This window comes from Antedon mediterranea, chromosome 2 (assembly GCF_964355755.1).
Source record: "Antedon mediterranea chromosome 2, ecAntMedi1.1, whole genome shotgun sequence".
In the NCBI taxonomy this organism is placed as follows: Eukaryota; Metazoa; Echinodermata; class Crinoidea; order Comatulida; family Antedonidae; genus Antedon; species Antedon mediterranea.
In genome coordinates, this window is record NC_092671.1 from 9208791 (window position 1) to 9231980 (window position 23190).

Consider the following 23190-nt stretch of genomic DNA (forward strand, 5'->3'; position numbering starts at 1 on the left):
AATTACTCTTCCCAGTTTTAGACAATTATTGTTTTATTGTTCAATCTCAATACGTCACTCACGGCCTTGAATAATCATGCTGCTAAACTCAACGTATATATTCTGCAGTTTACATATTGCTGTGGAAAGGTATATATTTTTGTTATTAAAAACAAATTAATTAGGGTCTATAATAGCTTTTGATAAAAATGTGATACGTTTTTCTTATCCGATTGGGGGCAGCATATACACGCGTGCGCATCAGCAAGCTTGCAAGGCAAGGCCGAGTTTTTTAGTCGTGCGAGCTGCTTTCCTGATGAAAGAAATCGAAAATTTGGTATAAATTGTGCGTTTAATTTAGTTATTGCTATGTTTTTTTGTTTATATATAAGTTTAGAAATCAATAAAACGATAATAATGTGCACTCTAGGCTGAGTTTGGACCCATGAACATACTATTATAGCTCGGCTAAACTAGGCTAACTACTGTAAGCACTCCACTAAACTAAACTAGCCTAGGCCTAGAGGTAGGCCTAGCTAGCTAGTAGGCCTATACTACTACTATCTAATAGGCCTAGGCTACTATAGTACTAATACTAGCTAGCCTAGTCCTTTAGGCCTAACTACTAGGCCGGGAATCCACTAGGCCTACCCAGCTATCTATAGTAGTAGGTCTTCTATGCAAGCCTGTGTGTGTGTGTGTTTCCTTCCTTGCCTTGCATCTATGTGGCATACCCGTTCCGTCTTTCCTTGTCCAAACTTCTAAAGCCAAGACATACTGTATTCCTGTCACTTTTTTCTAGTAGGCTAGGCCATACCTTTTATTTATCACATTTTAATAAATCGATCCTCTGTCCCCAAAATAAATATTCTCTATTAGTACAGAGTATTACAGGGTGTGTAGAAAGCGATGACCTCGAATTGGACGACCCGGGCGACCTTGAATTGGACGACCTAGAATTGGACAACCTAGAATTGGACAACCCATAACACGAAACCGACGACCCCTATAGCCTAGCCTAGGCCTAAGTGTGGTATAACATCCCGAAGCTGAACATAGCCAAAGATCTTTAAACCATACCTTATAATATATAACACTCGCAAGCAAGCAATTGCTTCGGGATGTTATACCACACTTTAGGCTAGGCTATAGGGGTCGTCGGTTTCGTGTTATGGGTTGTCCAATTCTAGGTCATCCAATTCGAGGTCATCGCTTTCTACACACCCGAGTATTACATTATAAAGCAAGTACTTACTGTAAGCTAACCTATGCCTAGTAGTAGTAGTAGTGATGAAGAAGTAGGCCAAAAAAATAAGTAAAAAATACAATTACAGTAGGCCTATTGCCTTATTCTTCATCAATTCATTTTCTTCTTTTATCAACTAATTACAGGCTGAAGTAAGATGTCACTGGAAGAACAACACCGTCCTCGCTGTTTCCTTGACTTTTCAGTTAATGGAACAACTGGTAAGAAAGAATTTGCAATTTCTCACTGTGTACTGTATGCGTGTTGACAGAGAGTTAAAATTGGATACATTTTGTTATTTATTTTATTACCAAATGATATACTCTAATTAAAAAGTTCAGTTAACATTATGAAAAACAATACTAGTAGTACTGTATATTATTATGTTAAATAAGGTTATAAAAAATAGATTTAATATGTGATTTAATTTTAATCTTTTTTATTCACAGTAGGAAGAGTTGTGTTTGAACTTTTTGCTGACCTTTGCCCTATCACCTGCGAGAATTTCAGAGCCCTGTGTACAGGTGGGTGTACTTTAAAGCTCATTGTTTTTGCGAAGGTGACACTGCAGGCCCATTTGAACCTAAATGACGTGTTTGTATTGGTTTATCTGTGTAAAATCCAGAATTAATTGAATTACCATAAAATAAATAAAATCTATAAACCACAGGCCTGTTTAGATACGCAAAATCTGCTTCTAAACATTTCATTAATGTTTTTCAATTTCAAACAAGACTAATTATTATTAAATCTGAGAATTCAACAATAACAGGAGCCAAACCCCATCACCCCCATTATCTCGCGTTCTATCTCAACCCCCCCCCCCTCCCCATTTGACCCAATTCTGCACCACGTCATGCTAGTTTGTGTTAAACAGACTCGGTCTGATAATCTAACACTAATATCTAGCAATTATTTGGAATATTCCTTTTTAATTTTAGGTGAGAAAGGAGTTGGAAAGGTTACAGGTAAACCCCTTCATTACAAGGACACCCCTATTCATAGAATAGTCAAGGATTTTATCATCCAAAGTGGTGATTTTAGTGCAGGTAAAGTTTATTATTAATTTTAAAAGCTCTTAGATAAACTACAATAGAATACTGATAGTTTCTTTTCTATTTAAAATGTGCATGTCTGCCATACTATGTATTACAATAGTATTGATGATATTAAATGTAAAATGTGTAGTTTTTCTTGAAGTTTATTTCATTGAGTTTCTCAACCTTTGCAGTAAGCTTGGTTCCCACTAGATTCAACGCAATATAAAATAAACATTAACTACATCTATCACTTTTTTTTTTACAGGAAATGGAACTGGAGGGGAGTCAATTTATGATGGTACTTTTAAAGGTAAGATTTCATTTCATACAGTACTTTAAGTTAAGCTATGTCTACAGTACACTATCAAAAAGTATAAGGGAAATCACATAAATTTTGATAGTGTAGACAAGGCTTTAGGTATTAAACTGCAGCATGGATTGAAATGACAGATGTTTATGATGTTGTACACAAATATGTTTGCTTTTAAACTCCTGCATTTTCCTTTTGTAAAAAGTAATTCGAAAATAGATATACTTACATAATTAATTAGTAGCAAAAATTAAAAATAAACTACATATTTTATTTGCCAATGCAGTAATGTTCTCAACATCCAGTATATCGCATCAGTTATACATCAAATTCACTCCTCTAATTCAAATGTATTATCCTGCTGTTATTGACTGCACAATCTGTTCTCATTATGACTTAATATTTAAAAAATGTGACCACATGATATATAATTGAAGTTAAAGCAATGTAATTTCAAATTATGAATTACTTTCACCGTCATGCTCTATTTATTACCGGCTATTATTGGATAAGATAGACAGATACCTTTTTCACTCAAACTCAAATTCCGGCGAGCTCACATGTGGGTAGCTGTGAAAATAGTTACTTTGCGTCATCTTCTTAGAATATTTTTATAGATAGTTTTTGTGTGTGCTTAGAAACATTGTATTAGATGCTACATTAAAGACAACCATTATTATTTATTGTTATCACTATACTGTAAAAGCAGGGTTTTGAGTTTGTTTAGCTCTACGTTTTTAAAATGTCACAATCATGCAGGTTGAGCTATCCTCTGATGCATACTGTACCAGTTGGGTACATTTTTCAATTACAGTGTATACAGTAGTTATACACTTGGTGACAATACAATCAACCTTGAGTTTGTTTAGTTCCATGTTTTTCAAATGTCACAATCATAGAAACTGTCACAAACACTGTTGATGCTCACCTCACCTGCTGATTTACAAATAATGCTAATTTTTTTCAAACTTTTGTTTTCTCAGCTGTGCTCTTTGCTTCCAATTTATACCTTGCTGTGCCACCCAGAATCAAATCAATATCTAATCAAATATTTACACTTTTTCTCCAAACTACTGTAGTATCCCTATATAAGGTTTTTTTAATCTGTGAACAAATTAAAAAGAAGCTAATTTCACTTGATTCTGGTAGGTATGGGTGTCAACATTTACCAAAAAAAAGTGAGCTTGGGTAAAGGGGTGTGGGACATTTTTTGAGAGTCAATTGTCAGTGACCAAAAAAACTATATTATTCTTATACTGTACAGGAACCATGCCATAAAAATAGTATTATTAGTATGATAAAACACATTTTGGTTTTGACACCTACTACTGTACACTATATTCTAATGCACAATACCAAGATTTTGAAACGTTAGCAGGAGGATTTATTTACAGAGTAGAAGATTAATATGTGTACAGTAAGCCTAGTATCAGGGAGTTTACAACTCCCTGCTAGTATACTGTTTATTTCTTATTGGGGCTACTGTATTTTGTCTCTTTGAGTACTTGTTCATCTACCGTTCTAGAATGAAAGCTTCCTGTGATTTTTGTAGCAGTCTACTGACGTTTTCTTTTATTAGTAAAGCTGTGCCATATTTCTTGCCTATGTTTCAGTCAAATTTTGATTTTACTTGCACGGCATATTTATAACCGTGCTGGGATGGCTACTGGTCCTGGCCAAGTTGCGTGAATGAAAGCTTGACCATTCAATAAACCTCCCTGCTGTGAACATGTCTCTGTTGACTCAGACCTCCTTGTTAGGATAAATTTTGGCAAATTGTGAGTTTATTTTGACAGCATGTTCGTGTTTGGTTCAAAACATCAATTGTAACACGTGGCTTCAATTTGCTGAGCATTTTGAGTTTTTTTTTTTACATTGTGTAAATTCAAACCTTGATAAAGAGATTGTCGATAAGTTTTGAACTTCAGATTTCCTCTTTTTAAATTCACACAATGTTAATCTTGTTGTTAAAAATTTAAAAATGTACTGTATGTATTGTACACAGTATGACTGATGTAAATTTACAATCCCGATACTTTCATACTTATTTTTCATATAATAAATTTTAAGAATAAATTTGTAATTCCTTGTTTTATATAGTGTAATAACTGTATACATTTTTGATTAACTGATTAATTTCTACTGTACATTACTGCATAAAAAAACATTAATACAAAATTGAATATTATAACTGCCACCCCTATGTACAAAATAGAACAATCTAAATTCACATCCAAAAGTTTTCGCTTTCCAGTTTACACCAAGGTCAATGCCTGTCACATTTATTACCAGGCCAGCAAGTGCTACTGTAAATCTCTGCAAACAAAACAGAATGTATCAATAGTATGTTGTTTTTAATGGAGTTATAAGCGTTTAATGTTATTTATCATTTTTTGGCGGATCTTATTGTTTTAATCATGTTCTTCAGTTATTGTAAAGGTAATGTATACTTCTTTTGATATTCTTAACATTATTTGGTTTTAATATTTACTTCGGTACAGTAGCATCATTTATTATCATCAACTTTAAATTATTATTTTATTTTTTCTGCCATTTACAGACTGGAAATAACAAACAAGACAAAATAACATGGACAAGGTCTACAAAACCAATTACAAACAATTCTTAATTTTGCATTTAAATAAAGATAAACAATTCATACAGTAAATCATTTTTTTTAAAGTTAGTTTTTAGCATGGTACAGTAGTTTATAGAAAGAAAAATTGAATGTATTTGGCAATGTTTATCTCTAATCGTACCAAAATTGAGGCTTGCTTGTTCACTGTATCTGATCCAGTACAGTGGCTAAAAGTGTCAGATTGTGTTCTTAGTACTGTACCTGTTGAAATTCAACTGATTATCAAAAAAGCTTTTTTTGTATTCCCTTGGTTGTAATTATTACTCTGGTCATTTTCTGAAACGTGACCAGCAGCATACGCAATTAAGTTAAATACTGTATATACTAATCCTTTGTAATACAACTTTCACATTGACACTTTTATCTTTGACAAGAAGCCGACATTTCAAAGTTTGCACAGTTAAAACATTGACAGCACGCAATGGGCATAATATATAAGTTGAGTTTAGTATTTGTTAAATTGAACTGGATACATTAATGGCTTTAACATTAAATAGGACAGCAGGTTTATACATTTATACTGTAGGGGTACATCCATACATCTCGTGTTTCACCGTCTTCCCCCTAAGGCTACAGAATGACATGTTTAGTTAACTAAATGTGAAATTATGTACAAATTTATTTAGAAATACAGTATTGTATTTCATTCGGTTTCTCACGCTGCAGTGTATATTGCTACAGTACTACCTGTATCATTTTTAATCTACTGTACTGTAGTTCATCTGCAGATGCCTTTTCTAGCCAAGAAAACATTTGCTTGTATGGTATTAAAATTAACCGTTCACTATAAAGTACATTTGTAAACTTTGTACAGTCACTACAGTACAGTAGATACCTGATGTGAACCTTCTGTGTAATATAGAGTACAATATACTTTATTAAAGATAGATCAAAATTTCCATGAAAAAGGTTTGATTTCTTTAATCAAAATACTGTATCTTAAAGTTTCTTGTACTGTAAGTTATCCAGCTTTATTGCATTGTGAATTTAGTTTCCACAGTTAGAATGAGAATGAAAAATAAAGCTTTTTGAGTTTAAACAAAATCACAATTTATTAACATATTTCAACGTTGGCAACTTTTTCATCGAGGGTATAACTGGCACCCCCTTTAGGTCACACTATGATCCCTTAATTGCAGCTCCCTACGTGAACTACCACCAACGTAAGCATTCTCCTGTGGTGCCTGGAGTATTTAGGTGTGAAGATATTAAGAGCCATTGTCTGTAAAAATCAAAGATTTGGTGGCAGATGTAAAAAAATGGATTTCTCTCAAATTTTTACCATGAATAGACATTTCAATAAAAAGCATATCTATAACATTCATTTTAATTTTTAGCCTCCGTTGCCATGACAACGGTCAATTATCAAAATTTTGATGTTTTTGCCATTTTTCACAGATTTTCTATAGTGAAAAAGTACAAACTTGTATACTTATTTTAACCAAAAATACTTACAGTATACAGTTTTTGTTTATAGCAGTGTAAACAACATGTATTGAGTTCCATTTAATGTAGAAAAAAAATAAATTACAAAATGGAGTTTGGTTGATACCATTATTTTAAAAAGGGGTGTTTTTTAAAAATATTTTTTTTATAAAAGTATACCTCATAAACGTACCTATAACTTCCAAAGTGGTGTTTTTAAATCAATGAGGTTTTTTTAATTTGATAGTCAATAGGTTTTTCAACAATAATCACGAAAAAAACACTGGGGTAAATTTCGTACATAGGTTCTGTGTTGCCAGGAAAATACGAAAAATACAAAAAATGTAACAAAATATCAACAAACAAAACACATGAAACACAATTTAAATATGGCTAATCCAATAATAAAATGTATATGTGGCTTGCCATAATGCTACTAGAGTCATACGAATAGTTTAGATAAAATAGGAGAATGTGTTGCCAGGTTTATTTCAATTAATTGCCAGAAAAACAGTATTTTGCATTGAAATATTTAGTTGATGGAAAATAATGTTAAACTTGGAAATAATTGAGTCAATGGTTTTTATAAATTTTTAAATCTATTTTGTGTAAAGAGATACAGAAAGACCTCTTAAAATATCTGACCTTGTAAATAGGTCATTTGAGGTCAAAAGGGGTCAGAATGCAAAACAGGACAGGTCCCCACTTTACTACAACTATTAATTTTTGATCAAAATTTACAAGATAGTTCATAACAATTCTCAAAAATTTTCATATTTTACCTATAGTGTTACCTTAGCAACCATTTCTATGTGTAACTAAGGAAAGTAATTTAAAAAAAACGTAAAAAATGGCGTTTTTATAAATACAAAGAATTGATTGCATTTGTAATTTTTCTCAATTTTACTTCTACTGCATTCCATTAATGACAAACTTGACCTTGTAAATTCATTCATTTTGAGGTCAAAATTTTACCATAGTAACTGTTTCTATGCGAAAATTTCAAAAAAATAAGGAGTTTTTCATAAATACAAAACATTTTTTCTACATAGTTTTACATTTCTACTTTTTGCCAAATTTACTTTAAATACTGAATCCTAATAATCTCAGAAAGAAAGTCTTGACGAATCTGAATAAAGGTAAAAAAATGACCTTTAGTGTTATCTTAAACCTGTTTACGTAACTAATGATATTTAAAAAAAAAAAATTAAATATGGAGTTTTCATGAAAAAAAAAATGTTTACATATTGAGGTCAAATGACATCAACATTTTACCTATAGTGTATTGTAGCAACTGTTTCTATACGTAACTAAGTACAATATTTTTAATATGGGGTTTCATGACTACAAACAATTGATAACATAGCTTTACTACCTTTTCCCAAATTTACTTATCTACTGAATCCCAGAAAATGTCTGACCTTGTGAAAGGGTCATTTGTTGGGTCAAGTTATGTCAAAATGTATTATTTATGTTATGTTAGAACCTGTTTCTATGCGTAACTAAGGATAATTGTTTTTTAAATACAGTTGAACCTCCCGTAAGTGGCCACCCTTGGGACCTGGAAAAGTGGCCGCTTATAATTGTAGGCCTATTATTATTTATAATCAGGTGGTGTAGTATTTTTTAGCATTTTCAGACAAATTTTAAAAACTTTTATCATATGAAAAATGGTCGGTCAAAATCTGTGTAGTTTTCTCATCTCTTCACAGTAATGTTTTTAAAACCTCTTCAAAATAAAGCTAATATATAAAGAAATACAATAAACATGCACCTCTAATTCATAGGTCCATGCAATAAGTATCACATTTTTCGATTGGCCGCTTACAAAAAATCTCATTTTGTATAAAAAGGTGCCCGCAGCTGCTTACGGTAAGCACTAAATGCACTACTTAGATAGGAAGAACAAACAGGCTTTTCAAAGTGCGTCCGTTAAGGGAGGTGGCCGCTGTAAATAAAATATGGGGTTTTCATGAATAAAAATAATCACAGAAGAAAGTGCTTACGAATATGACCTTGTGAAACGGTAATTTGAAAATGCAAATAAGGCATGCCTGCTACTAATCTACAAATTTAAATTTGTATAAGATAAATATGCAAAATCTAAAGAATATCTCAATTTTAGTTACCATAGTAACTGTTGCTATGCATAACTAAGGGAAATTAAATAATTATCAGATAATTATTAATTAATAATTAATACTGAATCCAACCATCACAGTAAAAAAAATATAGAATTTAAAACCAATATTTAATAATAAAGTGTGATATTTTACATGCTGACCTTAAATGAAATGAAATTTCAAATAAGGGCTTCAATATTTGTTATGTAGCATTAACATACCTGAGTATATCATTGACTTTTGATTGGTTCTATTTTGGGGAGGGGAAAGTGGTGGATCCAGGACTTTTAAATAGTTAGGGGGTTGAAGGCGAGGGTCTAAAAACTTAACTTTATGTCCTATCTTTTGCATTGCAATTTTTAACTTGGGGTGGGTGGCGGCTTGGAGAAAGGGGGAGGGGGTGGAATGGAGGAGTTTGAATCCGTCTATTCATTGGAACGATAGTAGCGGCAGTGTGGGTGGTGCTTGAAATGCATGCATTTGACACTCTATAGTGGATGATCGACCAAAGTGTTGCAGTTTATCTTTTTGTGGTTATAGTCGTGGTGGGGGGGGGAGGGGTGGTAGTCGAAAGTGGTGGTAGATGGGCATGTGGGATCTGCTTAGGTTAGCAAATAAAAGAAGTAAACAAATGAAAGAGGAGCTTCAAAATAAGAGAGGAGTAATCTGTTGCAAAGATTAAAATTCACAACGATCTGATAATTTATTCAAATTTCCAGAGGATATAACCTATAAAATGACATTAAAACTGGGAATTACAGAATCTATAATTAAAAATTAATTTTTTTTCTCTCAACACTACTAGAACTATATAAAACATTAAGAATTTTTCTGACCAATGAGTTTCAAATCAAATAATCAAAGAAAATAAAATGTTTTTACTAATATACCATGTTTTTTTTTTATAAAAATGCCTATGTTTCTTGCAACACTGCTTGTAGATTTTAAATTTACCCCAGTATTTTATTTTAGAAATCAATTATTAAACATTAGAACTACCTATTTGTAATAAATCAGCTAAAAAAATACACCACTTTGGGCGTTATGGTGAAGTAAAGTTTAGTTGCATTGAACAATTTAAAAAAAGTGAAAAACACCCCTTTTTAAATAAATGGTATCTCCCAAAGTATGAAATAAAAAAAAATAAAAAAATTTGAAACAGGTACACAATGCATTGTTATTATGCATACACTAATTATTTTGTTATAATTAAATGAACAAAACAAAAATATCGTTCATCAAAGTAGTACCAATATCCATTTTAAAAAACCTTAAAAAAGGACAAAATTTGTCAAAAACACAAATTTGGCCGTTGCCATGGAAATATACGTGTGAAAAAAAAAATACTTCATATTTGATTTCTCTCAACACATATATAGCCATGTGCAAAATTTGAAAGAAATCCATTTTTTTGATTCTGCCACTCTTTTTGATATTTCTTTGATTCTTACAGACAATGGCTCTTAACAGTGCTTATAAATTGTTCAGTTTTGTTCACAGTGGGTAATCAACTTGATCTGCATTTGTTGCCAAGGTTATTGCCTAATAATTTTTCTGGAATTTAATTGAAATTGTTACCATATTCTGTTCATTCATTTTATCTATTATTAGTAATTACTGATATTATGTATAGTACAGTACTACTAGAATTTTGATTTAACCTGATACTGTACATGTTGACAAACAAATTCTGTTTTCCGCAGGGTTACATAAAAAAATTACTAACGTAAATAGTCATTTGGTATGCTACAGCAACAGACATGGGAATGCTGTAATAGTATACAAATAATGAATGTTTATGAGTGTAATGGTACAAATAATGGCACGAGGTGAATGATGAAAGGTTATATTTCAACGAGGCGATGAGCCGAGTTTAAATATAACCTTTCATCATTCACCAAGTGCCATTGTTTGTACCATTACACGAATACAAAACATTCATTATTTGTTTTATATAACATCTAAATAAATTCTAGTTATTTGAATCAAATAATTGCACGCCATGTGACCCACAATCGTCCAATCAAATGACAGGAATTTATTTAGGTGTTATATAATAGAAGTTTTTAAATAAGAATGTGCTGTATAGATAGATAGATATAACTTTTATTGTCCTTGTAAAATAAAAGGAAATTTATCTCATGTTAAATTTACTGACTGTACATTTAACATTTTTATATTTTACAGATGAAAATTTAGATTTAAAACATGATAAGCCATTTCTCCTCTCCATGGCCAATAGAGGCAAGGATACCAACGGATCACAGTTTTTCATGTATGTTATTTTTGTTATTTATGTGTTTTATTTTATAAATTTAGCTAATAATGTAATAGTACAGTACTCTGTAGTCAAGTTTATCTTTGTATCAAAAGATTGAAACTTTTCTGTATCTATGTTGATGTAGTTTATATGCCTAGAATTGCGTTGGGACTAAAGTGAATTAAATACAGTAGATTTAATGCATAGATGAATCAGTTGACATTAATTTATCAATTTCAATTTTCATATTACTAAAAAAAGAATTAACATAATTTCAAATCATAAAACAGAGCTTGTCCCTTGACTAAAAATTGTCCCTTTAAACCTATGTTTACTGTAGTTTAATTTAAATCAAATCTATCATAATGATATTGATCATTTGTTGTCATGAATATGTACAGTAATTAATTGTTTTCAAATTTTTTTCACTTTTTAAGTAAATTACAAATTATGTTTGGATTTCTAACGTAAAGTCTGTTTGAAATGATGTTGTATCTGTTTTTCTTTAGTCATTTCCCGCAAAACATTTTAGATAAACGATGTCATGTGACAATGTCACACCCATCATAATTTCTAACAAACAGAAAATTAGGTCATAGGGTTAGTGACGATCATATGGCATGAACGGGGTGGCATCTTTTATAATATATATTATATTATTTCAATTCCCAAATCGTACAGACTGTACACTGTTTACTGGAATGTTGATATGAACACTACCTATCCATTTAACAATTGATAACATTTGATACATATCGATAATTACAGAATACTCTAGAATTATTTTAAATTAAGGATCTTTTCATATCAGTAAAGTTATGGTTTTGTATCACGGAGGTATACAGGTACTTCAACTAATGAAAGATTAGTGGAAGCCACCTGTTACTCCACTGAATTGAGAAAGCTCAATCTACTTTAATACCAGATTAGCGAAATCGACACTTGCTAGCCTTTCAGACATTTACAGTAGGTGGTAAACTGCAGAGTTTACACACTGGGGTGTCAACACCGGCGTATACACTGTAAAGTTTGCCGATGTGAAATTGGTACAGTATGCATCAAATTTAATAAATTCAAATGAAGTCAAATTCCTACAATCAACACTAAAATGTCACCTCGCTAATGATACAAGACCATAATGATATTGGTATAAATTAGTGATACAGGAGTTTATTCACTACAGTATTTAAAGTACTACCTGTACTCTACGTAACCTGTAGACATTTTGGAGATGTAAATTGTGTGTTTCATAGATACAGTATTCGCTATCCTTAATAAATTGTTATTGTTATTTAGCTAGGTAATTGGAAAAACACAGGTAAGTGAGATAACTAATAAAAATAATAAAATGTTTTATTAATGTGTTGCTCGATCAATGACCATGTCTTTTTTGCTGTGTTGACTATTATTTACAGAAATTGGCTGCTTGCCAAGAAAAACAAGGTAACTTATTAGCATGCAGTGATTATAAGGTCAAAGGTTCAAATTTAATTAGGCATAATTAATAATAAATTTATAAATAATTATTATTAGTTAATAAAAAATGTATTCTATATTACATTTTTTTACAAGACAAATTGATTCATCTTTAATAATAGTGACATTATAAAATGGACAAATTCTGATTTATGATCACTGATGTTTTAAAATATTGTGTAATTTTTTTGGGTAAAATAATTGAAATTATAATATCTAGGGAAATACAAACATTGGATTGTCAGTTATGACTATTATTTATTGTGATACAGTAAATTAAAAATGTTTTAATTATTGACTTTTAATTAATTTTTTCTTTTCTTTTATGTAACTCTTCATCTTTTACCAGAACGACGAAGCCAGCTCCGCATTTGGATAGGTATGTTTTTATAACAAAAAATATAGTCAACTCTAACAATCGGCACCCTTTGAGCTGGCCCAACTCTCCCAATCGGCACCCTTTGAGCTGGCCCAACTCTCCCAATCGGCACCCTTTGAGCTGGCCCAACTCTCCCAATCGGCACCCTTTGAAACTGTTGTTATTAGAGGGAAACATTCGATCTTTATTAAAAATGTCTGCTTTTGAATGTTACAAATTTACAATCAATTAGGAAATCTTTTGATACCATAGATTTCTCATTTTAATTATTTTAATCACTGATGGGAAGTAATTGCTAGAAACAAACATTGAGTGCCATTTGCAGTGTGAATCATGTTGGATGAAATTGACATGAGGAAGTTGATCTAGACAGTACCCTTCAGTACAAAAACTCAATGTCATATGTCGCTGAAATAAATAAAATTAAAAATGAGAGAGACAGGCCATGAAGTATATGGATCTCAACTGAATACAGTATCCCATGCTGAGCATTTCTCAAACACAGGTGATCGGTACTATTGTTAAAAGATAAAGAAGAGAATTTAAATTACTCTTTTTGCAAAATATGGCCTATGGGTATTACCATGGAGAAATTATTTCTCCATGGTATTACGGAGTGCTTAGCCCAGCATGCAGTTGGCCATGTGCGGACATAGTCAATGTATTTGAAGATCAAGAGTTCATGAACTTCTAATCATTTTATCAGAGAACAAGGAAACGTGTTTAATTGAGATTGAAAACAATTTTGAAGAGTAGCAGGCAATGTCTCTGTTTCACGAAATTAAAGGATATTCCACATTAAATCTTTCTAATGAATTGTAAATGTACTGTAATAAATAAAACACCGATTTCTCCTTTAAATGGAGATCTCCCATTCAGAAAAAAGAGATATAGTTAGTACTGTATATTTGATTCAATGGTTAAACCTATTTTTATATGGGTTCGAAATACTGTACAGGGTTAATTGACGTGTGATCCTTGAAAGATCACAAATTGAAACAATATAACTGGGAATGGGATCTGTACTACAGTAATTGTAACATGTCAGTACACGTATGGTACTGTACATTCATATGGGGCAAAGTCACAGAATTGTATTTCTTTGTGAGAATTCCGAGTTCAGGATCTGATAGTACCATGGCATGTTGTGTTCGTTTTTGACAAGAAGCTCAAGAACACTCCTATTGCCTGATTCTTACATTGAACTGGTTACAGTATGTGCACACAAACACTGTCACATACAAATAACATTAGCTCTATATTTTCGTATACATTTCATGGTCTTGTCTCTAAGAATATTTTGCTTTGAGTTTTTGTACATGGGTTTAAAAATTAAAATCAAATGCGGACCAGAAGTTTGTTATATTTTGTCCAGAAAGGAAAACCTTGTACGCAAACAAGGACATTTACCACAATGTGAATTAATTACAACCGATGGAAGGGGAAGTATCAAGGGGACAAGTCTATTCATCCTATAGGGAAGAAGTTTAAAAAAATCGGCACTAATAACTAATTCCGGATGTATGTTTATTTGATTTCCTTTTCATCTATGTGAATGATGCTAATGTGTCTTCACTAGTGCATTGGTTTTTGATAATTGAATTAATGATTTTACGTTAAAGCAAACTAGCAACAAACCTGTAGGTTTTGTCAGTAAAATTAGTGGTGACCCAAATAAAAGAGAAATAGGGTAGACTGAAATAAATTGCAAAGGTAAAGGTCCATGGAAGTAGCTTTGGAAGAATGACTAAATTTGAAACTTTCTGGATTTTAAATGAGTATTTGACAGTTTAGTATAAGGAGATGGGCCCTGTGTGTTGTGGTTGCAACTTAATTGCATATTAATTTTATGTTTTTTTTCACCCTTTTGACCCTGTTGTTGGGTAGTGACTCTTGAGCCTTAAATGAATCCTGCGACCGCCCCATGTTGCCACTACTAAAAATTACTATATTCACAACTTACTTCCTTTCATCATCATTACAAATAACATAAACATGAAAGAAGTAATCAAAAACATTGAGACAAAGAAGGTAACTTTGAAAACATAAAAACTATGTTTTACACAAGTTTAAATATTTTTATCTTAAATCTAAAATTGACTGTTTCTTTTTCAAGCTTGCATGTTGTGTTTGGACAAGTAGTCTCTGGTGAAGATATAGTATCCAATGTAGAATCTTTAAAGACCGATTCAAATTCAAAACCAGTGGCTGATGTCAGAATCTCCAGTTGTGGAGAGTTGGTTCTGCGGGTCAAAACAAAAGGTAAACAACAGAAGATCAAATGATGGAGGAACTGGAATTTTTTTTTATATAAAAGTATAAAGTTACAGTATTAAATAAGTTATTTATGCTCTTTTTGCACAAATGAATTTTTTTATTTACTGTGGTAGAATCAAAGAAGTCGAAGAAAAAAAAGAAAGAAGCAGCTGAGAGTTCAGACTCTGATTCAGACAAATCAGCAGGAGAAGAAAAGAAACGTAAAAAACGAAAGAAGAAAGAAAAGAAAAATAAAAAGTCTAAGAAAAAGTCCAAGAAAGAAGAAGAGTAAGTGTAAATTATGGTATATAGTAAAAAAGCAATCTGTATAAAACTATAACAAATTATTGCATTGAAATTCAAGGTAAAAATTAAACATTATGTCTAAAATACATTAGTGTTGCTGTACACCACTATTTTTAATATTTATTATTAATTATTATTTATTTATACTCTTTAATCATTTTATTATGAGTATACAATATTAGAATATGATTTACAGAAATGTTTCTTAATATCCCCATATTTCCCATTAAAAATGTTGATTGTAAATGTATTGCTTTAATGGAATATTACTTGTACAAGGGTTTTGTTGAGCGCTCTGTCGCATATATGTACTCTGTATAATCTACTTTCTAGTGCCATAAGATTTAATTCATTACGTTATTATGTTAAATTTTCTAGAGAACCAGTTGTAAAACAGGAGGTTGTAGAGAGTGAGTTTGTGTCATCTATTAAGGCAGCCGAGATTCCTGAAGTTCCTTCCAACAAGTTTCTCTTTCGTAGATCTCCGGAAAAGAATGAAGACAATAAATCGTAAGAAAAATATTTTTCTTTAGTGTCTTAGTATATATTATTATTTTAAAACTTTGCTTTAAAAGATTATGTTCTGTTTCTTATTTAGCACAAAATAATGAGCTTTTTTTTTTGTATGTTAAGGAATGGAGTTAAAAATGTAGCTGGTGGGAACATAAGACGCCAGTTATCGTCTGAATCACGTATGAAGATCTCGCGGTCAGGTCGTAAAATACGAGGAAGAGGCACGCTGGTAAGTCTACCCTCTTATTATCTTATTGTACTAGTCTATCTATCTCTAATTTAGTAACAAATAAACATTATGTATTGTATTTATATGTAATTTGTTGTTTTGATACTGTAGCGTTACCGCACTCCTTCCCGTTCAAGATCAAGGAGTGTGACGCCACCTCATTGGCGAAAAGAGAATCAGAGACTCGAAGTTCAAAGGATGCAAAAAGCCGGTCCTAACCGATGGGCAAGAGGCAACTTTGAGGAAAGGCAATTGGGAAACCGACAACAGGTGAATAGAATATCACCTGGTAAATGGGAAACTGGGAAAATTATGGAAGATCCAGAGGAAAAGAGGTAAGGAATTGTTGACAATTTCATATATATACATAATCCAGATATTTCTTAATGAAATATATAGGGTATTAGATTTGTTAAAAATTGTTATTATTTACTGTATTGAATACTATGAATGATTTTTTGTTCAGAGAACGACAAGAAAAAAAACAACAGGAGAGAGATAGAGAACGGGAAAAAAGGGAGAAGGAACAAAAGGAGAGAAGGGATAGAAGACAAAAAGAAGAGGAGAACCGTGATCGAAGGAAGAGACAAGAAGAAGAAAGGTGAGTTTTTTTATTTATCGAAATGATATTTGCAATATGTAGATAAAGCAGTTATTAATGTACCGTATATGTATTAGAAAGTTTAAGAGGCTTTGGTCAAATGTTTCATCAATATTTTTCAGAAATAAAAGAAAATCTAGAGATGAAGAAAAGGAAAACACAAAAGCGAAGTCACCAAGTCGACAAAAAGAAGATCATTCAAATGATAGATCTCGCAGAAAAATTTCTCCAATCAGGATGAGTGCAGCAAAGTCCCCGGTAAAATCAAGAGCAAAGTCGCAATCACAGTCACCTGATAGGCCCAGGGAAAGAAGATCTCGTATATCACCACCTAGAGAACGTGAACGGAACAAGGCCAGAACCAACAAATCACCTATTCGGTCAAGAGATGATAATGTGAGACGTAAATCGCCCATTAAAAATAGTGCCCGTCAACGATCACCTGCTGTATCGAAAGAAAGAACAGTATTTTATAGCAATGCCACTCAAAGGTCACTGGATGGGTCAAAAGAAAGAGTTAGACGTAGATCATCATCAAATGAAAGAACCAATCAAAGATCTCCTATCAGATCAAGAGACCGGCAAAACTCCTTCAACAGGTCAACAGATGAACGTAAAACACAACCATCAAGTCGGGAAGCCACTAATAAGGGATCTCCTTCCCCACCAAGACGCATTTCTTCGAAAAGAGAAAGATCTCCTGTGAAATCAAGAGGAATTGGTAGTAGGCAGTCGAGATCTAGCAGTAGATCCAGAGAAAGAAATAATGATAGCAGAGATAGAAGAACCAGGAGTGATAAATCACCAGGGCTCCAAAATCGAAGGTAATTCCTTTTTGTCCTCTGCACAATAGAATAGAAAACTAAAATGAATGACTTGTACTTGTCTTTATTATTTACTACTAATTTTTTATACAGGAATGATGATCAACGGAAGAAGTTGGAGACAAATAAATCGGATAGACGTAGATCGAGATCAAGGTAACTGTGACTGTATTTTTGTTTTATAAGTTCCTTTACTACTTCACCAAACAGACAAAAGTAGTAGTAGTTTCAAGATTTAATTATTATTTATTGTTTAGTTCCAACAGGTCCTCTGTGGAGCCTATTCAAGAGGCAAAGAAGTCTAGAAGATTCTCAAGACCTAGTCCATCTCCTGAACCTCCTGTCAGTCATATAAAAGAACAAAAGGATGTCAGAGGTCAGGGATTTATGAGTCACGACGGCCAGGATAGATCTGAATCTGATCTAGAAGCTAGAAAAGAAGAGGAAGATGACCCTTACTCCATGGAAGCTAGACGAAGGCACCAGCTAGCAAAAGAGAAGAAGTCCAACATGTCTGTGAAAGAAACATTCCAATGGAAACCTATGGATGAGGTGGAATATGAGGAGAAAAGTCCAGTTGTTAAGACCATAGAAAAAGACTCGCCTGAAGAGATACAGGAAGAAGACCTTATTGAACAAGTTGAGAAAGCAAGAGAGGAGTACAAGAAATTGGAAGAGCAAGAAATAAGGGATAAGGAGCGACATATAGAACTGCTGAAGGAAAGACACATAGAAGTGGTGAAAGTTGAGACACCACGTGTTGTAACACCACCACCTGTGAAAGAGCCAGAGGTTCATTCTCCATCTTCTACAGGTATAAGAATTGTAGAGCAGGTTACTGCAGAAGTCCTCAAGTCAATTGAAAAGAAAAAGAGTGAAGTTACACCTTTACCTAAAAGTAAAACTACACCAAAATCAAGTGAGAAGCAGAAATCATCTAGAAGGTCAAGGTAAAGTTAAAGATCATTTAGAGTCAATTTGAAATAGGATTGATGGGGGTGATTTACTATACTACAATTTTGTACTATGCATTCAGAAAACCTGATTTTAGAGAAAACTAAATATTTTTTTTTTTTTACGTTTCCTGTTATGTGAGCATTTATTGTACTTTATTTAATTCAAAACATAAGTTAATAAACACAGCTGAATTTTCTAATCACAGAGAATCTTCCGAAAGTTCAGACTCTTCAAGAGAACGAAATCGTACCAGACGTAAAAGAAGAAGCCCAAGTTCAAGCTCTGATGATGGAAGAAGGCGTCGGTAGGTTTTGTGTACTCTTAATTTTATATGTTGCAGACATTTTAAGAATTTGTTACGATGCACACCCGTCACACATTGTATATTTACAACTATTTAATTTGAACATTCATAGAATATCACCTAGAAGACGCAGATCACCACCACGGCGCCGATCACCCCCTCGACGTAGAACACCACCACGTCGTAGAAGCCCTGTAAGACGAAAGTCTCCTGTGCGCAGGTCGCGAAGTCGTTCACGCAGTAGAGATCGAAAGAGGTAGGGGGACTTCATCAAATTTTTTCTTTTAGGAATTTCAAACAACAAACAATATTATATCCAATCAAAAAGTTTTGTCTATAAATAATTTCCATAAGTGCAGTTCTAATAAACACCTTGATAACCTAACAAAAAAATGTGTGTAATTTATATCGTGAATGTTGGAGAGAGAAAAGGAAAAGTGCGATTTAAAATTTTCTTTTAATAGTGAATCCTGATGATCAGATCAAAATAAATACCATAAAGGTGACAAAAATCTTATATGAAATGATATGTTTGTGTTTAAGGTCACCAAGAAGGCGATCAAGATCACCTTATAGAAGACGTTATTCTCCCTCGAATCGTCGTTCCAGGTAAATATGTTGACATTGATTGTAACAAGTAGAGTAGAAGCTTTGTAGAATAGGCAATATGGTGAATTATTAACATAAACTTTGAACCCTGCATATTTTCTGGGTCTTGAAAATTGATGTTATTCCAAATGTAGAATGTGCCTTAACATCAATCTGACAACCTATTTTATAACTAAAAAAAAAATTATAAAATTGAATTATTAAACAAGGTTTTCAACTAATGTAAATTTTGAAATTCCAAATTTGTAATATGTAGAAAATACAGTGGAATTGTATTTGTAGTTTTAACCATCATTTTATGATTTTTGTAAAGGAGAAGTCGTTCCCGAAGCAGAACACCACCACGCCGAAGAAGTCCACCAAGAGGGCGTGGACGGAGACGATCAACATCTTCGTCAAGAAGCTCCTCAAGTGGTAGCTCGCGTAGTCGATCATACAGTAGTAGGTCACGTTCACGAAGCTCAAGCAGTGGAAGCAGCAGTGACTAGAACATTTGTTGCAACCCTAACTTTTGTAGATTAGGTGTAATTAAGTATTAAACATTGTTAACAAGGTTTTCAATATCGAAGAATTAATTAATTGAAATTTTAGTTGTAAATTTCTGAGCCGTGAAGTGTTAATGAGATTTAATTAAAACTGCATAATAAAATGTGTACTTTAAATATTGTAACTGTAAGTTGAATTGGTATAGGGTGGTGGGGTATGGGGAGGGGTATTTTGCAGGTGTAGAGAACCATAGATCCTACAGTATTTTACTATATTTTACATTTAACTTTTTTCTACTTGAATACATTTGCCAATCAAATTTAAGTGAATTAATCTGTAAGAATAAAATGTCCCATTTTGTGTGAATATTTGTACAGTACACATGGAAATGCCATTTATGATTATCAGTTTTTTCTGATAAAATATACTGTATTATTGCTATGATGGTGACACCTTCCAAATGCCAAAAGTATTAGTATTAGAGAGCAAGTGGTGCATGGAATTGTTCTAGTGTTAGCCAGCAACATGTGTAAACCTTTGCCATGATATTTTTATGACCTACCATTCTTGTATTTTAAATCTATTTTATCAATTTTAATTAGAAATAAAATGTCTGAAATTTTTCTTTAATAATGTATTTTTTGCTTTTATGTTTGAAGGAATGTTTTTGTTTGTCCGCAGCATCAAATTGGACTGCTGCCACAACTGCTATGTATATGCATTCATATCATGATGCAAGTCCATTGGTTTCCTTAAACTTGACATGGTTTAAAGAAACTGGAACTAAGCTCACCATATTGCTGCAACATTATGCTTGCATTTCTTTGTGTGTTGGTACAATACTAAACCGTATTTCTTTTGGCAGGCACCTTATATTTAGAAAGCCAACCATTAAAATAGAATGTTGTTCTTATCTACTCGAGACAGTTTCTATTCTAGACTAGGGATTTTCTTTTGGTTTTAGGTTGTACCGTGTCATTTAGAAGAGAGGGTTCAGGTTTCTGGATTAGATTGAATTACTATGACAGTAATGTACTACTATTTCTTGATGATGTGATTAATAGCTACTTGTACAATAAAACTCCTTACTACATTGTTTTTGTTTTCCATTTTAATATTCGTACACAAAGATTTGTCAACTTATCTTTAAGCCCATTCAGGCTTAGTTATTGGTTTCCATAGTAGTTATTAACTTTGGTTGGTGGGAACCACCTTATGCCAAGGTTTTTAAATTGTACCAATACCTGTACCTCAATATGTTGAGCCTTTACCAAGTAAACACTCATCCGGTTATATGCGTCAGCATATCATTTAGGTTTTCTAGACTTGGTCTTTATTAAACAATTCTCCACCTTGCAAAGTTGTTGTGAATTGCGAGGAATTCCTGTCATCACACTACTTATGTTAATTCTTTCTTGATAATTTTCCTTTCTGGCATCAGACCTCTTATGCTGATATCGTACACAACTTCTTCCACTTTCTTTATGTCATATTTCAGACTATCAAACTTTTTACGCAGACTGTCATTTTTTAAATTGAGTAACCTGAAACCTGTGTTTATTTCACCCAGGAATGATGATATCTTCAAAGGTCGTTCATAATCACCAGATGTAACACTGTTGACTGCAAGTCGTGACTGTAAATATGAAATTAGAATAATTAACATAATACTTAATGCAAACCTGATAATTTCTACAAGGATATTTTAAATATTTACCAATTCATTAGATAACAAAAGTACGCCATGCAAGTAGTCTTCTAAATCCAGAATGAAACCACTTCCCTTTTCAACTTCAACTGTGGAGAAAAAATAAGTACTTTGGTGTAACAATTACCATCAGCATACATTATCTAAGAACTTTAACATTCCAACAATATGTCACCTACTTCCAAACAATTTGGCTGTCTCTTCTCTGGTTATCAGTGTGTCGGATTCGATGTATGTTGTCAGTGCAGCAAGGAAGATAAGCCGTTGTGTAACAAAACGCCAATGGTCATGAAATCTATGAAAAAAAACAGGATTTTAGTTGAATGGATATTTTAATACACATTCTTAAGGTAGTACATTTTAAGTATTTTAATAATGTAGGATGACCTACTGGGCTAAATTACGCACAAGTGTGGACAACCATTCGTGTCTTGTATTATTTTTAAGGTGCATAGCCATGATATTGAATTGGTGATGCTGTTTTTTGCACATCAATAGGAGTTAGGACATTAGGGTTTTTTTATTGAATGGCATGAGTGACTTTAAAGCAGGGACTACACTCTATCTAGAATGCTGTTTAAAATTGAGTACGGAATTATACCTGTAGTAATGCTGTAAAGGGAATTTTCCTGCAAGATCTGCATAAGCAGCCTTTACACTCTCAAACTTCTCTTTGCTCTTTTGGCAAATTGTTGGAACTTAACAAAAGAAAATTGTATTTATTAATATTAATAAATAATACAGAAATAGAATAAAAATTTACTCCTCTGACCTACAAAATTGTTAAATTATATAAAAGGGTCCACCGAATTACCTAACTAAAACAATTTGTTTAAGTATTATAATTGGATGAGAGCTGTAGGCCTACCTTGTTTTAGCCCTTCCCTTTGGTGAATAGCCTGCAGCAATGTCATAATCTCTCGAGCAGTCTGTTCCAGAATTCGAACTGAATTTCTGATTTCCTGAAAATAAATGGAAATTTAAATACTATATTTGACTAGGCCTAGACCTGGTGGATATGTGAAAGCATCTTCTTCTGGGCAATAGTCAGTAACATATCAATCTAGCTAGGGCCTACTACGTTTAGTTATTATATGGCCTAGCTATACCGTTCCCCTATACCACTAGGCTAGGACTAGGCATAGTCGGACTGTAGTGGCCTAGCTATAGGCTTATCACCTGACTGCTGCTGAGTAAGCCTAGCTAGTAGTAGTATAGGCCTAGGCTAAACTGTAAAGTAGTATAATAATGCTATATGCCTAGGACCTCTATTTTAGTTTTTGTGTCAGTTTTAGTAATCATTGGTTATGTGTGTACCTCGCGTATGTCTTGATCTGTTGTGAGATAATCATTAAAACTACTAAAAACTTCTTGAACAGATGACATTTTTACTTTTCTTTTTCATCCACACACAATAAATAAATGGCACGTGCGATTGTTTTTTTCTGTCTTAAAAAAATCCAACAGCGACCTCTCTCTCTCGTTCTTTCAATCAACTTTGAACTTCGTTGTTTTCAAACC

At 32.7% G+C, this 23190-nt stretch overlaps 2 protein-coding genes across 3 annotated transcripts; one reads left to right on the plus strand and one right to left on the minus strand.

Annotated features, from left to right (window-relative positions):
• Window positions 1-228: 228 nt before the first annotated feature.
• LOC140040300 (uncharacterized) lies at window positions 229-21057 on the plus strand. Of its 2 annotated transcripts, XM_072086120.1 has the most exons (20): window positions 229-325; window positions 1372-1446; window positions 1675-1749; window positions 2167-2274; window positions 2531-2575; window positions 10949-11036; window positions 12847-12876; window positions 14993-15138; window positions 15267-15420; window positions 15817-15948; window positions 16072-16180; window positions 16292-16515; window positions 16647-16781; window positions 16904-17605; window positions 17699-17761; window positions 17863-18555; window positions 18768-18866; window positions 18979-19122; window positions 19410-19475; window positions 19789-21057. In XM_072086120.1, the coding sequence occupies exons 2-20, from the start codon at window positions 1383-1385 to the stop codon at window positions 19961-19963; spliced, it is 3252 nt and encodes a 1083-aa protein (XP_071942221.1). In that variant the 5' UTR covers window positions 229-325; window positions 1372-1382; the 3' UTR covers window positions 19964-21057. The 2 variants fall into 2 exon arrangements, with proteins under 2 accessions (XP_071942221.1, XP_071942222.1); XM_072086121.1 differs by lacking the exons at window positions 229-325; window positions 1372-1446; window positions 1675-1749; window positions 2167-2274; window positions 2531-2575 and adding an exon at window positions 4885-5014.
• A 23-nt stretch (window positions 21058-21080) lies between these two features.
• LOC140040301 (translin-like) lies at window positions 21081-23113 on the minus strand. The gene is made up of 6 exons (XM_072086123.1): window positions 22987-23113; window positions 22538-22631; window positions 22271-22367; window positions 21849-21964; window positions 21679-21758; window positions 21081-21597 (listed from the first exon to the last, which is right to left on the minus strand). Exons 1-6 carry the CDS (start codon window positions 23053-23055, stop codon window positions 21361-21363), a joined length of 693 nt encoding a protein of 230 aa, XP_071942224.1. The 5' UTR covers window positions 23056-23113; the 3' UTR covers window positions 21081-21360.
• Window positions 23114-23190: the final 77 nt, after the last annotated feature.

Coding starts and splice junctions, on each gene's coding strand:
- LOC140040300 (XM_072086120.1), top strand. CDS start 1,383: ATGTCACTGGAAGAACAACACCGTCCTCGCTGTTTCCTTGACTTTTCA. Junction 1,447..1,674: donor TTCAGTTAATGGAACAACTG/GTAAGAAAGAAT, acceptor TTTTATTCACAG/TAGGAAGAGTTGTGTTTGAA. Junction 11,037..12,846: donor AACGGATCACAGTTTTTCAT/GTATGTTATTTT, acceptor ATCTTTTACCAG/AACGACGAAGCCAGCTCCGC.
- LOC140040301 (XM_072086123.1), bottom strand. CDS start 23,055: ATGTCATCTGTTCAAGAAGTTTTTAGTAGTTTTAATGATTATCTCACA. Junction 21,759..21,848: donor GACAGCCAAATTGTTTGGAA/GTAGGTGACATA, acceptor TTTTCTCCACAG/TTGAAGTTGAAAAGGGAAGT. Junction 21,598..21,678: donor TTTTGTTATCTAATGAATTG/GTAAATATTTAA, acceptor TCATATTTACAG/TCACGACTTGCAGTCAACAG.